General features: G+C 39.0%; 1 protein-coding gene across 1 annotated transcript in view; it reads left to right on the forward strand.

Moving 5' to 3' along the window:
- The window catches only part of LOC132992603 (transcription factor 4-like), a 219,231-nt gene that overhangs the window by 72,631 nt on the left and 124,481 nt on the right, over positions 1–22,119 (forward strand). Inside the window, exon 6 of the mRNA XM_061062028.1 lies at positions 20,084–20,142. Within this exon, the coding sequence (XP_060918011.1) occupies positions 20,084–20,142 (59 nt within the window). The remainder of the gene's footprint in view (positions 1–20,083; positions 20,143–22,119) is intronic.

A 22,119-nucleotide genomic window follows, 5' to 3' on the forward strand; every position in this document is an offset into this window, starting at 1 on the left:
CTCTTGTTTCATTCTATCCTTTCTGTTTCTGTTTCTTCCTCTCCTCTCCTCTCCTCTCCTCTCCTCTCCTCTCCTCACCTCTCCTCTCCTCTCCCGTCCTTTCCTTCCCCCCCTCCTCTCCTCTCCTCTCTTTTTCCTTCTCTCCTCTTGTTTCCTTCTCTCCTATCCTTTCTTGTTTCCTCCTCTCCTATCCTTTCTTGTTTCCTCCTCTCCTCTCCCCTCCTTTCCTTCTCCCCCTCCTCTCCTCTCTTCTCCTCTCCTCTCTTTTTCCTTCTCTCCTCTTGTTTCCTCCTCTCCTCTCTCTTGTTTTCCTGATCTCCTCTCTATTGTTTCCTTCTATCCTTTCCTTTCCTTTCCTGTTTCCTCCTTTCCTCTTCTCTCCTCTCCTCTTGTTTTCCTTCTTTCCTTTCCTTTCCTGTTTCCTCCTTTCCTTTTCTATCTTGTCTCCTTCTGTCCTCCCTCTTCTCTCCTCTCCTCTGTCCCTGCAGCTGTGTTCTCCTTTTTCTCTCCAGCTGTTGCTAACCAATCACCTGCTCCCCTGCTACACACACAAACACACACACACACACACACACACACACACACACAAACACAAACACACACATGTATGCACACATTATAATTAAAGGAGACGGGCGCTGGCTGGGCATTTGAACACACGAAGGAATGAAACAGAGAGTGGCACAGAGAGCCCAAAGAACGGCGAGCGATAAATAACTAAAAAACTAAATGATTGATACACTTTGCGGTAATTTTGATGAACAGAGATTATTGATTAAAAAGAAGTCCACTGATGTCCGCTCTCATTTGAAAGAATTTATGAGCTGCTTCTAATGAAGTCTGCTGACTTAAAATGAATAAATAACTATCAAGCCAACATGTGCTCAACTTCTTTCTTTTCTGAAATGAGAGCGATTATTTGAATGGATATTTTAGAAGATTTTATTACATTTTCTAGAAAATGCGGTCAGTTGAGGAATCAAAGAAGACATCAAATTAATTCAAAATATTATTCAAAGAGGCTGTCATTGGTTTATGTTGTATTCAAGGTGATGATCAACTCATTTTTTGAGACTCTTTTTAAATGAGAAACCACCAGTCAAAAAAAACTCCCGAGTCATCTCATACAGCAGAGTCTGCCCCCCTGTTGGTTGAGCACCAAGATGCACAAGAGCTGAAAATGAAGACAAAACCTGAGAAGGAAAGGGGTGCAGAGAGCAGGGAACCTAAACAAAAAGAAAAGAACTAAATTAGAGCAGCCAGAGTGGCCCCCAAAGTTTCCCCTGGTATCACTGCCTTAATGTCCCGACCGTTGGTTTGTTTCCATGGCAGCAGACGAGGGTAAAGTCGTAGCTTTTCCCTTTTTTTTCCCACGCTTCCAGGGCAGTGCCATGTGAAAGCAGCGGGCAGAGCCTCCGCTGGCACACACTGAATGAGAGCGAAGCTGACAAAGAGCTGGAAAAAAAAAAAAAAAAAACATGCTGTTAGTGTTAAACCGCCACGAATCTGCCAGGTTGACAGGTTCAATTCCCTCTCTGCCTCAGTAACTCGAGCAAGGCAGAGGCGTGGACCAACTCCATGTTATATCTCCTTTTTTGGAATTTCATAAAGGTTTACTGTTGTACTAATTAGCCATTTCCGTTTCCCAATCAACCAATCAGAGCTTTGCAGGCGGGATTATTGTCTTCTTCTGGTCGAACAAAGAAACTATCGACACCACATTGCCACAATTGTAGTCTAAACTCTCAGTGAGTTAACGGCAGATTTACGATCTTTGTGAGAAGACTTATGCTCCACAACTAACATGTTTCTGTAAAGGTATAATATGCGACGTTCAGGGTAGGTGTCCAGTAGATGTCTCATTTGAGCACCAGTCTCTGAATCTAAAACAAAGCTGTCCCTTCAGCGCACCGCCTCCCCTCCTCCCCACACACCTCCCTTAGTGTGCCAACCGGCTGCAGCCGTTTCTACGACTGAGCTCAAATCACAGGTGAAGCTCAAGGTGGATTCTGTTTTTATTTCTTAAGAGTTATATGTCAGAAAGTCTGTTTGTTCTCCTTGTATTGTAGACTCTGACTCTGTGCCTCGGCTAACAGCGTCCCTAAGTGGGTGGGGCCGTGGCGCTTTCCTCCCCACGGCGGGAAGGTCTAATGGTTGGACAGCGAGCGGTTCATATAAAGGAAACATGTTTGAGCGTCTGAGTGAAACATGAGCTGAAGGAAGCGCTGTCCCGTCCCGTGTGAACACAGTGCTAAGAGAAACAAACCCAGTGGAAGTTTGACTTCACTCTTTTTTAGAAAGGCGTTACTCACCGATATGTTCAGTGATGCTGTATATGATATCTACTTTATTAATGTTGAAAATGTCATATATTATACCTTTATTAGACATGACATAATACCTGAAGTGTCTGTTAACTGCAACATAAGTTAATGACCAGGGTGGGCTTACTAACATCCCCCTCAGAACATGTTAAGCTAGCTTTAGCATATAGCATGTCATCAGGTTAGCCTGCATGGTGACTAGGTAAGCATGTAAGAAAATGAACTGAACACAGGTTTATTATAGTCATAGATATTGATTTGGGACCAAACAAGAGAAAACATCTGCTAGCAAATGTTAGTTATAGTTTGACCATCAACATCATCATTATAGACATTTAGCCATTTCAAAGTTGAACCAGGTTTACGCTAAATGTACCCTCTTTACTCTCTCTAACAATATTCTTTTTTAAATATGAATGCTGGTGTTTCTATAAAATGTCATCACACCAGATATCTGTTGGAATTACATTGGGAAGCTGATGGAGCATTTATTATCTGCTGAACAGTTTGACCTGAGCTTGGTATCAATGACCATGCACGCTTGGATGACTTAATCCTCCCTGTAGATGAACATGGCTTTGTAAACAGGTGAAGTGAGTTCTTTAGCTGCAGATTTTATTCTTGTTTTTTCTTCCTGCAAAGGTGCTGTCAGTTGTTGTTTATTCTGAGCCCTTAAGGATAAAGGAGCTCATTTCAAATGCTGAGCTGTCGTGAGTGAATATTATGGAAGCTTGATAGAGCCCACATTGTAATTAATTTTTAATTAGCTGGGTATGGACTTTGTTGATTTCTTGTATAATAACTTGTAATAAAAAGCAGGTGAGAACCAGTTTCTATGTAGGCACTAAGACATCTTGTCTCGCTTTCCTCCTCCATCTTGTCCTTCCTTCCTCCCTCCGTCCATCTATTTCCACCCTCCTCTCCTCTTCCCTTTGCCGTCTGATGTCAGGTGGGGTCTGCCCTGCTGTGATGAAGCCGCTCTGATCACCGGCTCCTGAACAGCGTGTGGGTGCAGATATGTCATTATTCTGCAGCCAGGTGGTCGCACGGAAATCACACAGAGCACATCAGCGATGTGATGCAGCTCCCAGATCTACAGCTGATCTACCTCTCATATTACAGTCGTGCAGGTGTTCAAACGCTGTCACATTTGTCTAAATACAGGTATTAAGCTGGGAGGACATGTGGAGGAAGAGGAGGGCTAGGTCTGTCACTGATGGCAGGAGAGGGAACATGAGAAGAGTGAGAAGATCATGCTCATTGACTTAAGCTTTTCATGAAACAAGACAATACATTAGTGCATACATATATTTTCTATATAATAAGTATAAGTATATATAAGTGCTGACCTGATGTGGAAAAATATTTTTAACCAAACAGACCTGTTATGGCCTCTATTTTTTTTAAATTCTTTATTATGTCTGGTTATTCTGCAACACCATTGGAATAGGACATTTACAGGATTTTAAATGACGATTCAAAGTAAAATAATAACTTTGTAATCGGAAACATGAATTTTTTAAAACCCTAGGGAGAACAAAATCGACCAAACAGAAACATTTTAAATCCATTAAAAACTAAATTCAATTTGTAAAATTAGAACAATCAAAGATATTACAGCGACGGGGGGAAATAAACCTATCAAAGGAGAACATGACAAAAGGATGGAAGAAGGGAGAGGAAAGGAAGAGCAGACATGATCAGAGACAGACGGCCATGACAGTGACAGGAGAAAATCAGAGCGTGATGCTGACCCACAGGATCCTCTGACGTCTGACCCCTCCAGTCTGACAGCACCTGACCCATCATCCATCTCTCTGGGGTCGCCCCACCTCCCCCTCCCCCTCCTCCTCCCACAGAGAGAGAGAGAGGTTGAACCAGACAAGAAAACACAAACCCAGTTTCTACTGTTTCCACCTTCTCACTCAGAATCATGAAACGAAATCACCCTTACGTGTGTTAGCTCCATTAGCATGGTTAGCTCTGTTGACCCACATCACTTTGTTACCGTCAAATTGTCAGCTTCTTTAGCCTGGTTAGCTTTGTATTAACATACAAGGCTTTGTATCCTCTGTAAATTCTTGTATACAGTACCTGCTACCTCCATGTTTTGATAGATGGCAAATGATAAATGGACTTGAGCTTGTTTAACCCTTTTTCTGACTTTCTACCTAAAGTTAGTTATCGTTGTGGCACATAATACTCCCAAAGTGCATCCTTCAAAGAGAAACATTAACTGCTGTGTACAAAAAAACTGAGAAAAAATTGTTAAAACTTAGTTAATCTTTGAAACTGTCCTAAATGAGGAAACACTTACATGCAGATAACTAGCCAAACTTATTGTTGGTATAACAAAAACTGGCATATCCAGCTTTTACTCAACACTAAAGGAAGTGAAAAACAAGTCTGAAAACTGTGTTTCCTTGGAATTAAAAAGGTCAGGAGACACATAGATCTTTTTTAATACCATAAATATAAGCTGTGTTGGTGTGAAACATTCACTTCGTTGCCTGGCCTGTTCCTGTGTGACACATGAAAACCTGTGAATCTGAACGTTGCATCTTTATTCAGTCAGACAGTGTCAGTGAACACTGTGTGGCTCTCACACGGCTCATTGTGCTGCACTTTAATACTTCCATATTGTGCTGCTAATTCAGAATTTCACACCTTTTCTCTCGTTGCTACCTCTCTCTTTGTCTCCCGCGTCGTTCGCCTTCCGTCTCAACCCTGAAGACAAGAGGAAACGTGTTAAATCCACCTCTAAGAACCTTTTTAATTCAACATTAGCAGTCGTCATCTGTCTGCCGAACAATACCCAAACACAATTTACAGCTACGACTGGAGCATCCCGCCTTTGTTTACTCTGCTGCTAAATATTGTTCCATCAATAATGGACTCCAAACACAGCTTTTAGTTTGAGGTAATCCTGAATGTTTACAGGAGATTTTTTGTGCTGTGTTTTATTGTCTTGGGAGCATAATTTGAGTATGCTGGTTTCTTCATTTGTTTTAGGTTTTAGTAAGAACATGGGCTCAGTGCCTCATGGATGTAACTCCAGATGCTATTGTGTCCCAGGTTTTTGTGGAAGTGTCGCCCAAAATCCTCAAGACAAAGGCAGCAGATACGAAGGGAAAAATAAATCCTGGAAAGAAACAAATCCTACCAAATTCTCATTCGGCGACACTTATGAAAGGAGCACGGGGGGTTAAACTGGAGCATAGAAACAAGGTGACGTCCAAAAAAGAAAAAAAAAAAAAACATGTGAGCGCGATAGTCTACCTTAACCTCCCGCTGTGTTTCAGGTGCCATGTTTTCTACCCCCACTTCCCTCCCCTCCCATCAGATCACAGCGAAATAAAAACAGATTGATAAATTCACGAATGGGTGAGAACGTTGCCAAATCGAGTCAGACCCCGACCAAAGTAAACGTCGTGCCACGGAGCGAGAAAAGAGAAGGAGAAAAGAGAAGGAGGGATGGAGGGGGAGAGAAGATTTGGGGCTCTAATGCCAGCCTTATGCGTCTTTTAGTCGTTTCCGCCGTCGGGGCTTGGCACTGGCACGTCGTTGTCAGCCAGCCAACAAAAATCTGCAGTGCCTGCCGCATTTCAGCAGCCCTGTTTTGTCTGAGACCAACACACACACACACTCACGTACAAAAAACACACAGCGACACACTCGCGCTGCACACACACTATGTTCTGAAAATCGGCAACGTTTTTTCTTCACGAAAAGCTAAGCTTCGAGAAAGGAAACGTGGAACCTGAAATAAAATTCTCCAATTTTTTTTTTGTTAATGAGAGGCACACTGGACAATATTTATTTTTCTTCATGTAGTGCATGAAATAGAAAAGCTTCAATGGAAATTGTTTTAATTGAAATGTAGCTCTCATATTTAGTTCCTGCTGCTTGGAGGGGTTTTTTGTGATGTGGCCCTGTTTGTCTCTCGTTGTTGTTTGTCCATTGATTCCAGGGTGGAGGAGGGGTGAAGTAGTGTGTGTGTGTGTGATGAGATAGAATGGGGTGTGTGTGTGTGTGGATAATGTAGGCTGTTTAGTAACTAGGGAAGGGGGGCACTGTTCTTTGGGTCTCGTTGACATTAACAGCACTGCAAAAAAAGCTCAAATCTAAGCAAGTGCATTTGTCTAACTACTCATCAAACATATCTACTAAGTGAGACGTACTAACTCATCAAGATAGAACATCTCATTTCAAGACACTCAACAAGTAAATCAAGTTTATGTATTAAAAAAAAGGAAAACATTTGATAAGATATAGAAATCCAGCAGTTGTAGTGATATGATGTGACAGGCTTCACATAAAAAAATAACACAAAAGAAGAGTAGTCATGCTTTCTGATTTGGGGAGCAACATTTTTCATTTTGGAAACACTTCTAATAGTTTTCAATCACAAAAGACCTATTCCTATAGAATCGGTCTGACATCATAATGTAGACAAAGGTCAATAGCATTAGCACCTTAGGAGGGAACATTGAAAACAAACTACTATCATGTTGTTTTGTTTCTAAAATTGTTATTGAATTTGTGAAATGTTTCAAGTGTGCAGTTTTCCTCAGACGGGATGAGTCTAAAGTTTTTTTCCGATCTGCTTTTAGTAGCAGATGTTGTTTTTGGAGTCTGGGAGAAGAAACAAACTTTGTTGTCTATAAAGCCTGTGTGGGCTTGTTTATTTTTTATATTGTACACAAAAAATCAACAACAACTGTTCTCTATGTTTGTAACTTTACTACATTTAACTTAAGTTGACAAAAACTATTTCTTAATGTATTATTGGGGAACTGTCTTTGTCTTTCTTTTTTAAAAACATTTTCCATTTTGTTGGCTTTACATCCATCAGCACCTGTCGAAAAAAACTGTGATGCAGAAACTGGAAAAAAAAATGTCAAACCTTTATTAAAGAATCTTAAAATCCCAAATATGGGAAGTGATTTCTCCAAAAATAATACATTTTGACTTTTTTTTAAAATGTCAGTCTTAATTTCTCAAATTTCTTCAGGTTAACTATCACAGTAACAGAGAAAAGACCAGTAAAGCAGCTTTAACAGACCACTATGCATTGAATTGTGGGAAGTGTAGTGCATAATATCAGAACAAATTTATTTCCTTTTGACCAGTTACACAAACTGAGTGAAATATTTGGTGGCTTAAGTGGTCCGTTTTAAATATGAAACACGTTCCGAAACTTGATTTTTAAAGATTAACACCTCCTTACAATAATTTGAATTTGTGTTAAAGTGGGTACTGTAACCTCAATACTTTATCTTTGTATGAATAAAAAAAAAAAATGAGCCAAGATACTGTTCTGCTACAGGTCATATAACCACATATATTGTCAGCAACCGATTCCAGTTAAAAATGTATTTATTCTCAAACTTTGTCTGAGATGTTCAACAAAGGGAATTTCAACTCTAAATTAATTAAAGACAATTTTAAGTAACTTCAAGACATCTTTCAGATGCCTTAATAAATCTTTGACAGAAGAAAATCTAAGAAAAAGATTGATAGAAGTCGTCCGATCATTGGTCTGATCTGCTCTGATATGGCTGAAGGTAGAAGCCGACAGATGTGAGCTGGATGCTGCGTCTCTCGAGTCGCTCTCGACGCTCGTATACGTTCATCTGTTGTTTGATGTATTCACTCGCACCGGTGCCAAGAAATCAATGCCTGCTGGGACTGAAGGATGTGTGTGTTTGTGTGTGTGCGTGTCTGTGAGATGCTGGTTACTCATCGACCATCGTCTGTTAAATTAATGTTGATCCCCCCAAAAATGTTACGCTTTACACGGGAAGACAACGCCATGAATAAATATATAGATTATTTCAAATTCAGTGCTGGCGGGATTGTCTGCTAGAGTGTGTGTGCACATGTGTGTGTTTGTGTGCTAGTGTGTATGTATTTGTGGGTACCTTTCAGACTTTTTAGAAACTTCTGGACCGGTGCCCGGCGGTGTCATGGAAACGCTTGAATCGCTCGGAATGATTCATGTCTGCACAGTCCAACCCTCCCCCATCGCACACACATGCACACACACACACACACACACACACACACACACACACACACACACACACACACACACACACACACACACACACACGCACACACGCACGCACACACAGCATGTAGGAAGAGGGAGTTTAACCCTTCTTCTATCCATCTTCCTCTCCCCCTCCCCTTCTTCCCTCTTCCCTTTCTTTTCTCTCGTCATCTCGCCATCCTCGTCAAATCGCACTATTAGTCACATAGTTTATTAAAATGGACTCATTATATGGATGTCAGAGGAGATCACGTCTTCTGAGTGTTTCCTTTCACACACAGAAACACTCGACATGACGCTCTGAAAGACATGTCAACATCGACTCAGAGAACAGCTCCATCGTGTTCCCTTTTTTTCTGAATGAAAACAACTGACAGATGTCAAATGTGATGTTCAAGAGGAACACGTCGGCATTGCTTCCTATGGCCGTTGCATCTTTTTTATTCCACTCTTAATGAGCCTTAAGGTAAAAATAAAAGAGTACCGTTAAATAAAAAAGCACTGTCAGGAGGAACTGATGGAGATTTAAGTGGATTAGAAAAGTCAGATTGAATGTTTTTTTAAGTAAATGTTTTCATTTTATTTTAAAGCTTTCATTAGCATTTAAAATTCCTGAGACAATTTAGCCAAAGCATCAAAAAGCATTTCACATGTTCAAAAATGATTCTTCCCTTTTGCAAAAAAATCCAAAAAATAATAAATTCTTATTATTTTTTCCCTGAATTTGAATTGAAAGATTTAGAATCAGAACATTGTCTGGATAAAATAAGATATGATAAACATATAATATTAGTCAAAAATCTAGCACTGATCCATTCTGTAAAGTGGTATTTGTTATAATTGGAAAAATTTAAAGTTGAAGTGCCCATTACAATTTTACCAAAACTTCCCCCGTCCCCCTAAACCACATAAACACACATGCACACAAACACACACAAACACACACTTATCAAACTCTCACTGAATTGCAAACAGTCAGTCAATGGCCACATGAGAGAGACACAGAAATATGTTGTTTTTTATTTTCTTCTGAGAGGAATGGTGAGGTTTCCGTTCTCATATTGGTATGTTCAATCACTTTTTGTGTTTAACTTTAGATGTAAATAAAGTCAAGTGATTTCACAGCAATTATTAAAAGTACTTAATGTAATTGAGTCATTTATTTATTTTCCTTTTTAATGTATTTCCTCTCTCTTCTTCTTTGGACTACCTCTCTCTTTTTCATTATTCTGTTCTATTTACTTCTTATTGCCCCATCTTTTTGCTTCTTCTCTTTTGTTTTTCCACTTTTCAACTTGTCTCCCTTCTGTCTTCAGTTCCTTTTGGCAGCAAAATTTGTTTATTCATTAAAGGCTCCCGCTATAGCCAGTGTTGGGTTTGTCTGATCTGTCTGATGACAGTGAAACATGGAGTTGCAGCATGACATCATAACGAAGCTATGAGCATTCACAAACATACATTGACCATGATCACCCCACCCAGACTGTGACATAGGCGTCTCATGGGCTCTGGACCCGCTTACTGGCTGTACCAGTTTTCCTTTGTGGGAGCTGGTTCTTTTTTGCTTCCATGAACTAGTTTTAGACCAGGCATTGCTTTCCAATCGGCCAATGAACTTGAAAAACATATTAATAATTTGTTGGCCATGAAGCCTATAAATCCAGATAATTAAGCAACTATAAACCATATCCAAACTGGACCTGGCTATCCAAGCTCTGCTCTAATCATGCCATCAAGATATTACCCAAAAAAAAGCATAAAAGAAAATCAGCAAGAGAGAAAAAAAACTAAAGAGAACAAAAATCCTCTCGTTGCAACAGTGTAGAAAAAAAATACAACAGTAACACTCCAGGTCTGAGAGCCGTTTTGGGCTTGGAGGAGGCAGACATGACCAGAATACAAAGTGATGTTGGTTTGTGGGCTTCTGCTCTGTAGGCGAGTCCAACAAAATCAGCTATTTATACACACACACAGTAAGTGTGTCTCTAGTTTTAGATCACGAGTTATGAGTGTTTGTTCTCTCTGGTTTGAGTTGGGCTGTGTCTTGCTCTGTAAAACACTCAATGTCAGCGAACGTGCTGAATACAGACACCACAGAAAAGGTCAAATATATCAGTGACCTTTTCAAAACTGGTTGTGTGACATCTTGTGAAGGTAAGAGATGGAGAACTAGAGGTTTTATGAAAACTGAGATGAATTTTAGAGACAATTTTTCAGTTTCTGACTCTGGCATTTATCCAAACAAAGAGAGAATCTGAGATTTCTGTAGCGTTACGCCTGATTACAAGTTTTTTTGTTGTCTTTGTTGTTGTTTTTTGGAAACACTTGGTGTCCTTTAGAGAAGGAAAAAACTGATTAAAAATAGTTTGGTTAATTACAGTTTTTAGCAAAGTAAAAATCTTGATAGAGATTCCTGGTTTTCTTTAGATTGAAGGTCAAAAAGCAACAAAGGATATATAGATGGATGTGTTTTGTTTTCCATTATTAGTGATTGTAGTATTCACATAAATCTGTTGACCCATGAAGGAACTCTACAGGGGCGCCGGTAGTCTAGTGGTTAGTGCGCACGCTCCCATGTACAGAGGCTATAGTCCTCCAATTACATGTTTATAAATAGCTTTACCTGGAGTTGTATATACCTGCCTTCTCATTTGAAAACCTGTGAGTTTGCTGATTTGTTGTCACTGACATGTGATCGTAATTGTCTGGAAGTTGCTGCTATTGTGTTCGTTTCCTTTTGATTTAAATATCCTCTTATACGAATCGGCTGTGAAAGTGAATAACACTTTGGGATCAATACAGGTGTCTGAATCTGAATCTAAATCTTGAAGATGAGAGTATTGTATAGTCAAGATAATTTTACGATCAGTGATTATTACTGGGCCAATAACCTCTGTCAATTTCTACTATGATAACGGCTCATAGTCTAGCAGAACGTCCTGCTTCCTGTTAGTCCTCAGTCTGTAATGGAGCTTATTTGTGTTTCCTCTCGGTCTCTCTGCACTGTGTGGATTAGCAGGGATTTGGTCCTCCCTGGCTCACCAACTTCTCTATGGGCTTTGTACAGCGGAGTGGGCTGACCTCCCCTCCTCCACCTTTTGTACCTCTGCAGCCAGCACACTCTTAACGAGCGGCGCGTCGTCCGGGGGTCCTCATCGCAGCCAATGAGCCTGTTTATGTTTGTCGGCCAGGAAAAAATGTCACTGCAGGGTTCCTCAGAGAAATCCATTAGTTGGCGAGAGTAGAGATGAGTTTAGAAGTCCTTGGTTTTGTGGGTTTATTTTGGGCTTGAGAAAGTTCAGTGTTTGTTGTTCGGTTATTTTTCCCCTCGTGACAACTGATACTTGAGATAGAAGAAGAGGTGAAGATGTATAAAAGGCGGGATGTAAGAACCAGTGATCCTCTGTGTGTCATTTTGACAGATAATTCCATTGTTGTTGTTCTGTGTGATGAAGTTAAAGTCATGACTTATTACTGAAACAGGCCAGTGTTGGTTGGCAATTACTGACGTTATATTCCGCTTTCTAAATCCTTACTCATTTTGTTCTTACTTTCTGACGTACATGACTTTGGACAAAAGCAACAAATGAAATTATCCAATTGTGTAATTGTAGTCCAAATACAATTAAAGATTAAAAAAATGTTATTTTCTATCACATGGTGAGAGAAAATGACCTTTGATTAGAGGCTCAAATAACATAAAAAGTTCCATAAATAGGTAAAAGCATGTGGAGAAAACGAGACAAACGACAGAGCTCCAACCACACCTTAACTTATACCCAAACATTTCATCTAAATATAACATTTATTGTAAGAAAATATCAGCAATCATTATGTTTGACAAGCTGCAATGAGCAAATGTTTTGTATTTGTGCTCCAAAAATTACTTCAGGTGTGAGTAAATGTTCAATATTGTCATTAAAAAAACAAATCAGTCAATAAGCACTTCCACATGAATACAAGCTGTTAGCATAGCAAGCCTCCGAGAATTGATTTTAAATGCAACCGTCCCAATTTAAAGTTGCCTCGTGTCAACCCAAGTAAGAGTTCAAGATTCATAGACTTTAGAATCGGGTACATAAAGGATAAATATTCTGGATTGGCGCATAATTGGCCGAGCAAATCTGAAAGAAAGATACCTGAAGACTGTCGATCGTTTCTCTACACTGAGGTTTGGTATCGTAAAGTAGAAGGAGTTAGTCGCACCCTCCTAATATACCAGTGTAAACTTGAGGGACGAGAGTCTGTACTTCACAACATTCACCGTGGGCTGAGAGCTCTACCGTACTGTAGCTAGTAGGAGTGCAATTCCACAAAGCGTAAACAGATGGTACTAAAAGAGCTTCACAGAAACTGAACGTTGTAGACTTTGCTGAACACGATAGAAAAGGTCGCACAGGAAGAAAGTTAAAACCTTTTTTTACTCTGGGAGACCTCCAAAACCAGACTGCGTCGTGTATACTGGTACGACTTTTATGTTGGATCTTGCGTTATCTTCAATCGAAGATTTTCTAAGGACTTTTCTCCAACTGAGGTTTTTTTTCTCTTTACTGCCAGAGCAAAACTACCTCAAAGAAATAATAAAATAAAAGCTCATGAATAAGATTTGATTTTTAAAACCCAATGTCAAAGGCCCCCAGAAAAGGAGATCATCTTTTTTTATGCAATCTATTCAGATGGTTACTGGGTTCATTTTTTAAAATTAATTAAACTCCCCTCTTTTGATCGAATCACAGAGTCCATTATTAAATTATTTGAAAAAAAAGACTAATCTTTTCTTATAGTTTGGGGCAATAACATTAGTAGGTTTTGTGTGTGCGTGTGCATGTGTGTGTTTGTGTGTGTGACCATTCACGGTCAACTGCAACAGTGTATGTGGCTGCCCCTTCCCATCATGCATTGCTCTGTCCCTGGCTGGCCTTTTTTTTCTAATTAAAATACCTGAGATTTCTAGTCTGTGTGGAAAACATGAGCTCGTCCTGGAGGTCAAAAAGTTGCTGGGTTTGTTCAGGGGTTGGACCAGGGTTAGAGGATCTCTTTTAGTATGAAGAACTTTAAATTTAAGAATTATCTTTCAAATATCCTTCAATTTACCAAACTATGTAATGTTTCCAAAGCATTAGCAAAGCAACTTTTATTCTTGTTTTAGGAGAGGGATTAAGATGACGTGGATAATTCATGAAAATATTTACACTTCTCTATGAAATTGTGGATATATCAACGCATTGTGTTTATTTTACAACGTCACTGGTCTTTACTGAAGAAACAGTCTAACAAAACATATAAATCCAGAAATACATTTAGGGAATAAGTTTAATATTAAGAGGAAAACACACATCTATACGTTCTTTGTTGTCTTCGTAAAGTGTCTCTAGATAACATTAGTTGTGAATTGGCGCTATACAAATAAAGATTTATTGATCGATTTGCTGTTAATGGCAACAATAAGACCTCAGACTCAGGTAAAGGTGAGGGTTTATCATATTAACATTTAGAGGATCTCGAGGACAATGTGTCTAATTTAGGGCTGTCAGCATTAACGAGTTAATCGTGATTAATTAAGGTCTCAAATGAATGCATTCATTTTCTTTATCGCGATTAATTGCATGCTATTTTGTCCCTTTAGGCTCACCGTAGATAATCCTCCTCAGCGTCTCCCTGTAGTCACAGGGATGTTAAAGAAGGACACTGCTGCATCTTTGAATGTCTCATTTCACTTTAACAAACTCTCAGACAGCTCAGCTGACGAGTCCAAAGTAATATCCACCTTATGACATCACACACTGACCTCATGACATCACACATTGACCTTTGTTACCGTTCCTTTGAGCTGTTTGACGTCAGTTCGTGATCCCTAACGAGTTCCTTTTTCCGTGATTAAGTTAATGTGTTAACCATCGATATAACAGATGGTCCTTACTTTATTTCAAAAATAAAAGCAGGGTTGAATTCATACAGCAAGTAAAGTTCTCTCAGCTCAAAGCTTTTTAAATGCAAATTAATGAAGGAATTTTAAACATACAATTAAAAACGTTGTTAATCGCGATTTACTATTGAAATTTAGCGATTAATTCATTTACACGATTAAAATTTTAATTTAACAGCTCTTTTCTAATTCTACACTTCAATGTTTAAAATTACCATTGTCACAATAATGTCGCAAAATATCAATCTTCAGTCCTGACTTGTCTTTGAATTTGTGTTTTTTTTAGTGTGTTTTTTTCTACCTCTTTATGACTGATTTTGTAGAATGTTCTTGTAAAATATCGGCATCAGCAGCCAATAAATGCTCAAGACAATACAGACATTTTTAAATGCCTTCAAATGCATGCAGAACAGTTTCTGTGTGAGTGTGTGTTTCCATAATTCAAGAGACAGAAAAAGATAAATGAAGAGAAAGATTGATTGATGGATTGATTGATGGATGACTGTGTATGCGTGTTTGTGCTCAGTGGTATTTTAATTTGGGCCTCCGCAGCAGCAGAGACAATACCCGCGCCAGAGTTGGCCCTTCTCCATCTTCAAGTCTCATATCAGCCATGAGACGTGGCCCATGAGAGGAGAGGATTCAGGGGGAGGGGGGAGGGGCTGCTGAAGGAGAGGAGAAACTTTCAAATAAAACAATCCTCAATTCTCTACAGTTCTTTTCTTTCTTCTCTATATCATCTTATTTTTTGTTCTTCTGGTCGAATCTTTACGCGTTAATTACACAAAGAAAACCGCTCTGTCAGCTGATCACGATTCTGTTTCTGATCATATCGTTTATTTTATTCCCCCGTTTCTCACACAGCTGGATGTATTTTCCTCTGTCTGTTTTACTTCTGTTCTGCTCCTCAGATCGTTTAAGATGTGAGAACATTTTTTAGTACCCTAACCCGAGGCAATTCAGAATATTAACGGCATTAAAAAAAAAGAAAAGTTTAGTGAATGATCGAAGAATTTAAGTAAATCAAAATCAAAATATTTGTGCAGGTAATTTTTTTGGAAGTAAAGGACTTTTTATTAAAGAACTGAATAATGACGTTTGTATTTGATAAAACCTCTGATTTTAGGTACCAAGTATTATTAAATAATGAATTATGCTTAATAAGTCTTTGATTTAGCAATGAATCAATAAAGACTTGTTCGGCCAATTAGAGACGCAAGGAAATTTCAAAATTAGACAACAAAATTTAACCTATCCTAATACATTTTTATAAATCAGTTTTTTTTCTTACCTAAATTTCAGTTTTTAAATAGATAATCTGACAAATTCCTGCACAAAATATACCGCTTCAGTTATTTACACCTGTAAATGATAAATATTCATACATCTATTGTTTCCTCTGTCAGTAGTGATATGCTGTAGTGCACTTGCTGTTCTATTTTTATTTATTTTGTTTCAATGTCTATTGTAAAATGAAACACAAATTCTTTGTACGTTTTATGCCCTACAAGCCGATTCTGTTTGAAATAATTTGGATTGACTGCAGGAATTTTTTGCAGAGGTGCATGCAATGTTAAATGTTAGTGCGTGTCATTGTGTGTGTGTGTGTTTGTGTGTGTGTGTCATTGTGTGTGTGAGTGTGTGTCATTGTGTGTGTGAGTGTGTGAGTGTCTATGTGGGGTCCAAAATGTCTTTAAATGTAATGGAGCCTTTATGTGGTTGTATTTTGGTATGTGTGTGTCTTTTTGTGTGTATGTATGGGGCTATATATATACACTATGTATTCTAATGTAAACATTGAAACGTCTGCATGAGTGTGTGTGTGTCTGTGCATCTGTGACAGTGATTTCCAGTACCTTGTGTGTGTGCTGCCGTGTGTGTGTGTGTGTGTGTGGGAGTCTTTGTATATGTGCCAAACCGGTCCAGCTGGCATCAGTCGTAGCCGAGGCCGCTGTATCGGTCACACACACACACACACACATAGTCGACCACATTCCCATTCTGTACGCCTGTAATTATCAACCTCTTCTGCATCGACTACCATGTTGGCGTGTATTCAGCGCTGGTCTATACACTCCTGATTCAAACCCTTCACCACGTACACGCTTCATTTTCCTCCACACACGCTCGCTATAAAACCCCTCCATTTCATCTCGTACGCTGCACCCACCGCAGAATGTAATTACACACTAACCGCGGTTTGATATTTAGACTGGCTGAAGATTTAAGGTTTTATCCGAAAAGAAGGTCTGCGTGGAGAAAATAGGCTCGAAGTGGTCCCGCAGCTCGCAGGAGAGGAAAGCCTGTTCAGAAGCTGGAGAGGAAATTAGCTTTGTTGTCTCCAACGCCGCGGCGGTCGCTGCATTTTTCGGAATTCATCAGACACCTTTTTTCACAGCCAGACGCTCTGGGTTTGTGTATTAAAATGATGATGGGTTACCTGCCAAAGAGGCTTCACCTTCCTGTCGTGTACTGATCAATCCTTGGCCCGCGTTTCAAGAGCTGTGATGTCTGATTTCAATCAAACACATGTTTAAACATGTTTGACCAAAGATGTTCTATAAAGACAGCCGGGTAGGTGAGGATGGCTGGGCTGTGTTTTGTTTTTTTCTCACATTCATAAAACGGGTGTCAGGAGTAGGTTCGGCTTAAGACACCTGCACAATAAAAGGGAGAGGGAAGACAGAGGACAAACTGAAACCAAGCCTGGTTAATAGATCTAAAATCAATGAAAGGTGAAGTATCAGACACACTCCTGTCAAGAGTCTGAGCCATGTCCAGTACTTACTGTAGCCTACAGAGTTTGTTGTTATGTAATGCTGTCTGAATGGAAGGTGAGACTTATTATACCCTGAATAAGGACTCAGCTTTGAAAAGGGCCAGATTCATAAAAAAGAGAAGTGCAAAGGTGTTGAACATTTGTCTGTAAAGAATAGAGTTTAAAAATGTTAATAATGCATGCATTTTTAATATTTGAAGAGAAGAAGGTTGTTGTAATGTACAAACCGTTGCTTTGAACATCTGTTTTATTTAAATTGACCTTCCTGACTTTAAGCTTTTCATGCATTTCCTTGATTGACATCAGATCATACAGTTTATGTGCTAAACAGCCATCTAATGAAATGTTGACGTCCAGTGATCAAACACAATGTACCGACATGTCAACTAATGTTAGCTCTGTATGCGTCAGGTGACACCTCTTATTGGAAGAAATAATTCAATTTAGATATAATTTAAATACCAGATTGAGGTCGTTAAAAGTCTGAGTTCTTTTCACTGGAAGCCGATTAAATGAGTCTCCATTATGTTGATATTTTATAACTCATTTTGAGGAAATGACCATGTCACCGCAGCTCCAATTACATTGAAGACACCACATAAAACATTCAGGCACATGTAGTAAAATCAGGTTTCTTAAATTATTTTAAACGTACAGACATTACAGATGTTATCTAAGTATACACATCAAAATGTCGAGTGTGAAAAACTTATATTTGTCTAAAAGACTAGAAGCCTAATTATAAACGGATGCACAGTGCATACACATATATGCACCAATACAACACAAAGCATCATTACAAATAGCTTACAGCCATGTGTCAGTAAACCTGAACTAGATCCCATCATGCTTTGCAGTAAAAGCAGCAGACTTAACATGATGACCTGCACAGAAAGAATGTCCTGAGTGTCCCGATGTTTGGTGTAGTGAATGATTTTTGGACTCAGCTCATGTTCAGTTTTTTTACAGCAACAAGTTAAAAAGAGTGAATGTGGCCAGCTCTCAAAAAGAAGACATTCACATGTCCGGTTGAGTTGTTTTGCTCGGCTGCGCCCGACAGTTACAGCTCTATGACGTGATGCATTCAGTAGTTCTTGTTGATGTCATTTGTTATTAATCATGTGCCCCTCTTAATTTTCAGCTGCAGCTTTATTTTATTGTCCAAATTCTTCCTGCACAGTGTGTACATCATAAATATGGAATTCTGACGTGCACAATTCTGTTTTGCACTTTCACAACTTGGTGAATCTCTTTTGATAACTGGAGAGTTGTTGTTAAGTTTGTGAAATCTAGGTGTTTCTCTGGGAGTGTTTGTTGGGTTTCAAGTATGCTAATGAGTCTCCATGGAGCGGCAACAGTCCAATGGGAGACAAGAGGAGAACAGAACAATACATAAAGGGAAAACCAGCAGAAGGGTTGATTTATACTGATACTGACAATACGCAGCATTTTGATGTTTAGTTGTTTCCATCTCCTCTTACTGCAGAAACAGAAAGCTAAGCGAGTGTATTTATCTCATTTCCTATCACAAATATTCATAATTACACTTTTTCATAAGAGAAATGTACTTGACAAGTCCTCAGTATAACATCTTATTTTGAGATATAACAAAAGGGACAATGAGTCAAAAAAAGTATTTGCTGATGGTGAGAGCAAATTCACCTGTTAAGTTTCTTAAAATGGAATTTAATCTTTTATTTGTAAAGGGACCATGTACAATATTAATCATAAATGTGGCCATTCGATGCATTTCCCCAGAGTTAGCTTAGAACTAGTTTACATCGGCAGTCCCTCGGCAGGTCACAGATAAGATGTAATGTCTCATTCAGGAAACTTAACAGGTAAAATTTGATTGTCCCATTTAATTATAACAAACATCTCTGGACGTATTCTTTGCTCGTGATATCTCAAAACAAGATGTTTGTCAGGACATGTCAGAAATATGAGGCTCATAAAATGTGTAATGACATATTTTTGACGAGTAATTAGATAAATCCACTTGCTAAGATTTGAGTCTATGCAGTGTAATAGACAGGTTATTTACTCAGGAAGGTCAGTGTCCACCTCATGAAGAATGCAGCAAGACGTTGTGTCGTATACTTTACACATGGATGAGAGATCGAATTCAATTACAAACTGATAAGAGTTCAAATTCAGTGGTGATCTGAGACGGGTTGGATTTTTTTCATGTCTTCTTATGCTCATCAATTCCTCTTGAAAAAAGAAGAAATGTATGTACATGCTGTTCTGTTCTGAGTCTTTACACGCCACCAAAGACACCGAATCTACATCTGAAAGAAGGCGGAGACCCAAAGTGTCTGCTCTGGATCTTATAGCATAAAGAGGTTCTCTCTCTCTCTCGCTCTCTCTCTCTCTCTCTCTCTCTCTCTGTATATGATCTATACATTGCAGGAGGAGCAGATGTCTGTTTTGTTGTTGTGCTGTGAGATCAGCGAGCACTAAACACACACACACTGTTAGGCCTCTGATGAGAACTGTCTTTTGCTGCTTTCCACCAGATATCTATGTTCTGTTTTCTGAGTGTGAATGATTGATCCTTTAACCTACTGAGAGAGACACTTAACCATATGTAAATTGCACCGTGTCCTTGATAGGGCAACTGCCTCTTTGGTAGGTCGACTTAACCATCAAAATAAAAGACTCAACTATTTAACAAATCATAATTTTTCAGTTTTTGAAGTGTCCTAACTGACTAAATATGTCAAGGCTTCATCGATAATCCATAATAATCCATCTATTGATTTCGACAGTTTGTTTTATCACCTAATTAGAATTTTTTTTTTTACATTGAATTTGATTAGGGGACCGCATTTAGAGTGAATCAAAAGGAGAATGATGAATTAATGAATTGATCAATTGATGAAGTCAACATTTGGCCATCTGGATTGTTCCATTATTTAATCAAACAGTGGATTCATGTAATGTCAAGTGAGAAATGAATGACATCAGTAATCTCTTTTCTTTTCTTCATCCTGCAGGAAAATCAGAGAGGACTTCGTACTCGTACGGCAGAGAGTCCAACCCACACTGCCACCAGGTCAGTCCCACTTTACATTTCTTCTGCTACTAATGCTGAGTGAATGTATCACTGTGCTCCAGTGTTGGTGTATCACTGTGCTCCAGTGTTGGTGTATCACTGTGCTCCAGTGGTTTTTTGTCAAAGCAGTGAAATTGTTTGGATTTACTCTGCCAGCATTGGAAGTAGTTTCTTTCTTGTGTTGAATGATTTAAGTACCTGACTTTCTTCTTTAGTGCTTACATTTCAGTGTAGCACTCTTGTTGTACTTCCATTTGCTATTTTAGAAATGCAATTTATAAGCGGTGCTTAGAAACAAGGTGGTGAGGGCGGGGACAGCTAGCGACGAAAACAGGGAATCCTCTGTAGACCGAAAAGTCGTATTTCAGTTCGACCAGAGCGGTCTACGCAGGCTACGAAGGCTGGATCCTTGGTCTGTAACCTGCATCCTGTGATGGACGCTATCCCCGAATTGAGACACCCTATGGATGAGTCCAATGTTTGTTTGACTCGTCCATTCGGCCACATACAACCCCACCCATGCAGACTTTAACACACATCAACACAACAAGTTTGAGGACTCCAGCTGGAAATTATACGGGTCCAACTGACCAAACAGCCCTATTCGGTGTGTGTTAGCAATGAGAACAAGCTGAAAGTTTACTTGATAGAAGATAAAGAGAATCAGATCCATGTGTGTCAATCATCCAACAACTGCTAACAACAGCAGCTGTTAGATGTTATTAACATTATTTTGTATTCCAGAGAGATGCCTATCTTCACTCATATCCCATCTTAATGAAATTAATGCCTTAAACTTTGTTGTTGTTTAAAAAATATATATATTTACCTAGAGCGGTGGCAGCAGGTGTTGTGTAGACTTTGGTAAAAGCTGGTTTTGAATTCATGCTGTAATTTTCCTGCTCAGATCTCATGGAGCATATGTATCCATGAGAAGATGAACGTTGATAATTGAGAAAATATACAGATGTTGGTGTTTGATTCTGCTGCTGGAATATGAAACAGAGAAGCTTGATGTAATTTGATGACCACCTTTAGGTGTTTGAAATGAAGGTATCACATTAATTCTATTTGTGCACAGGCTGTTGGACATGAGTCTGATATTACGGATTTATTTTTCTTCTTTTAATCTTGGCATCTATTAATTAAAGCATATCAAAGAACAACATTTCAATCTAAATTGTGCTAAAATATGTTACGGATTATGATTCATACATGAAGGAAAATATTTTGCAGTTTAATATCAGGAGGATAAGACTGTGATATAGAAATATAGATCCTCAGTATCCTAGTTTCTGTATGTGCCTTTTAATACTGCTGCAGAACATGGTTTATATGTTTGATCTTACACATATACACTATATACAACATGAGATCTCTTGGAGAGCAGCCCTCACAAACACTAAAGCTGTGCAGAACCAAAGTGAACCAAATTTTCACCTTTCTTTACTTGTACAAATTTGAACGAGGGATCATTTAAATATTTACGCAGCGGTTAAACACACCCAGGGATCATTCAACACTGTGTCTCACTTCATAAAATCAAAACCCTTCAAAGAGTTTCACTGCCTTCTGGAGAAGATTTGTCGGGATCTAGTGGCAACCAAAATATTCAACTCGAGACTTCAAAAAAGCAGTTAATAAACCAATGGGTGATGTCATGGTGGTTACCTCCATTATACTGTCTATGGTCTGGATTTACTTTCCTTCCATCTACTTGAGGTCTACCAATGCCCATTTTGATGACCTGTTAGCTAGGATACATTCCTGGATTTCTCGGATTGACACCAACTACCACTGATCCATTTGAACTGGGGAGGGTCTGATCTTCCTCTTGGTCTTAAGTCTCGAGTATGGAACAACCCACAAACCCCAATCAGAGGACCAAATGGATTTGCTGGTGTGAAGTGTAAGGCTGTTAAAGCTCTGTGAGGTAGGCCGGTGCCTGCAGGGCTTTGAAAATGTACACAATAATCT

The sequence above is a fragment of the Labrus mixtus genome, chromosome 17 (genome assembly GCF_963584025.1).
Source record: "Labrus mixtus chromosome 17, fLabMix1.1, whole genome shotgun sequence".
Classification (NCBI taxonomy): domain Eukaryota; kingdom Metazoa; phylum Chordata; class Actinopteri; order Labriformes; family Labridae; genus Labrus; species Labrus mixtus.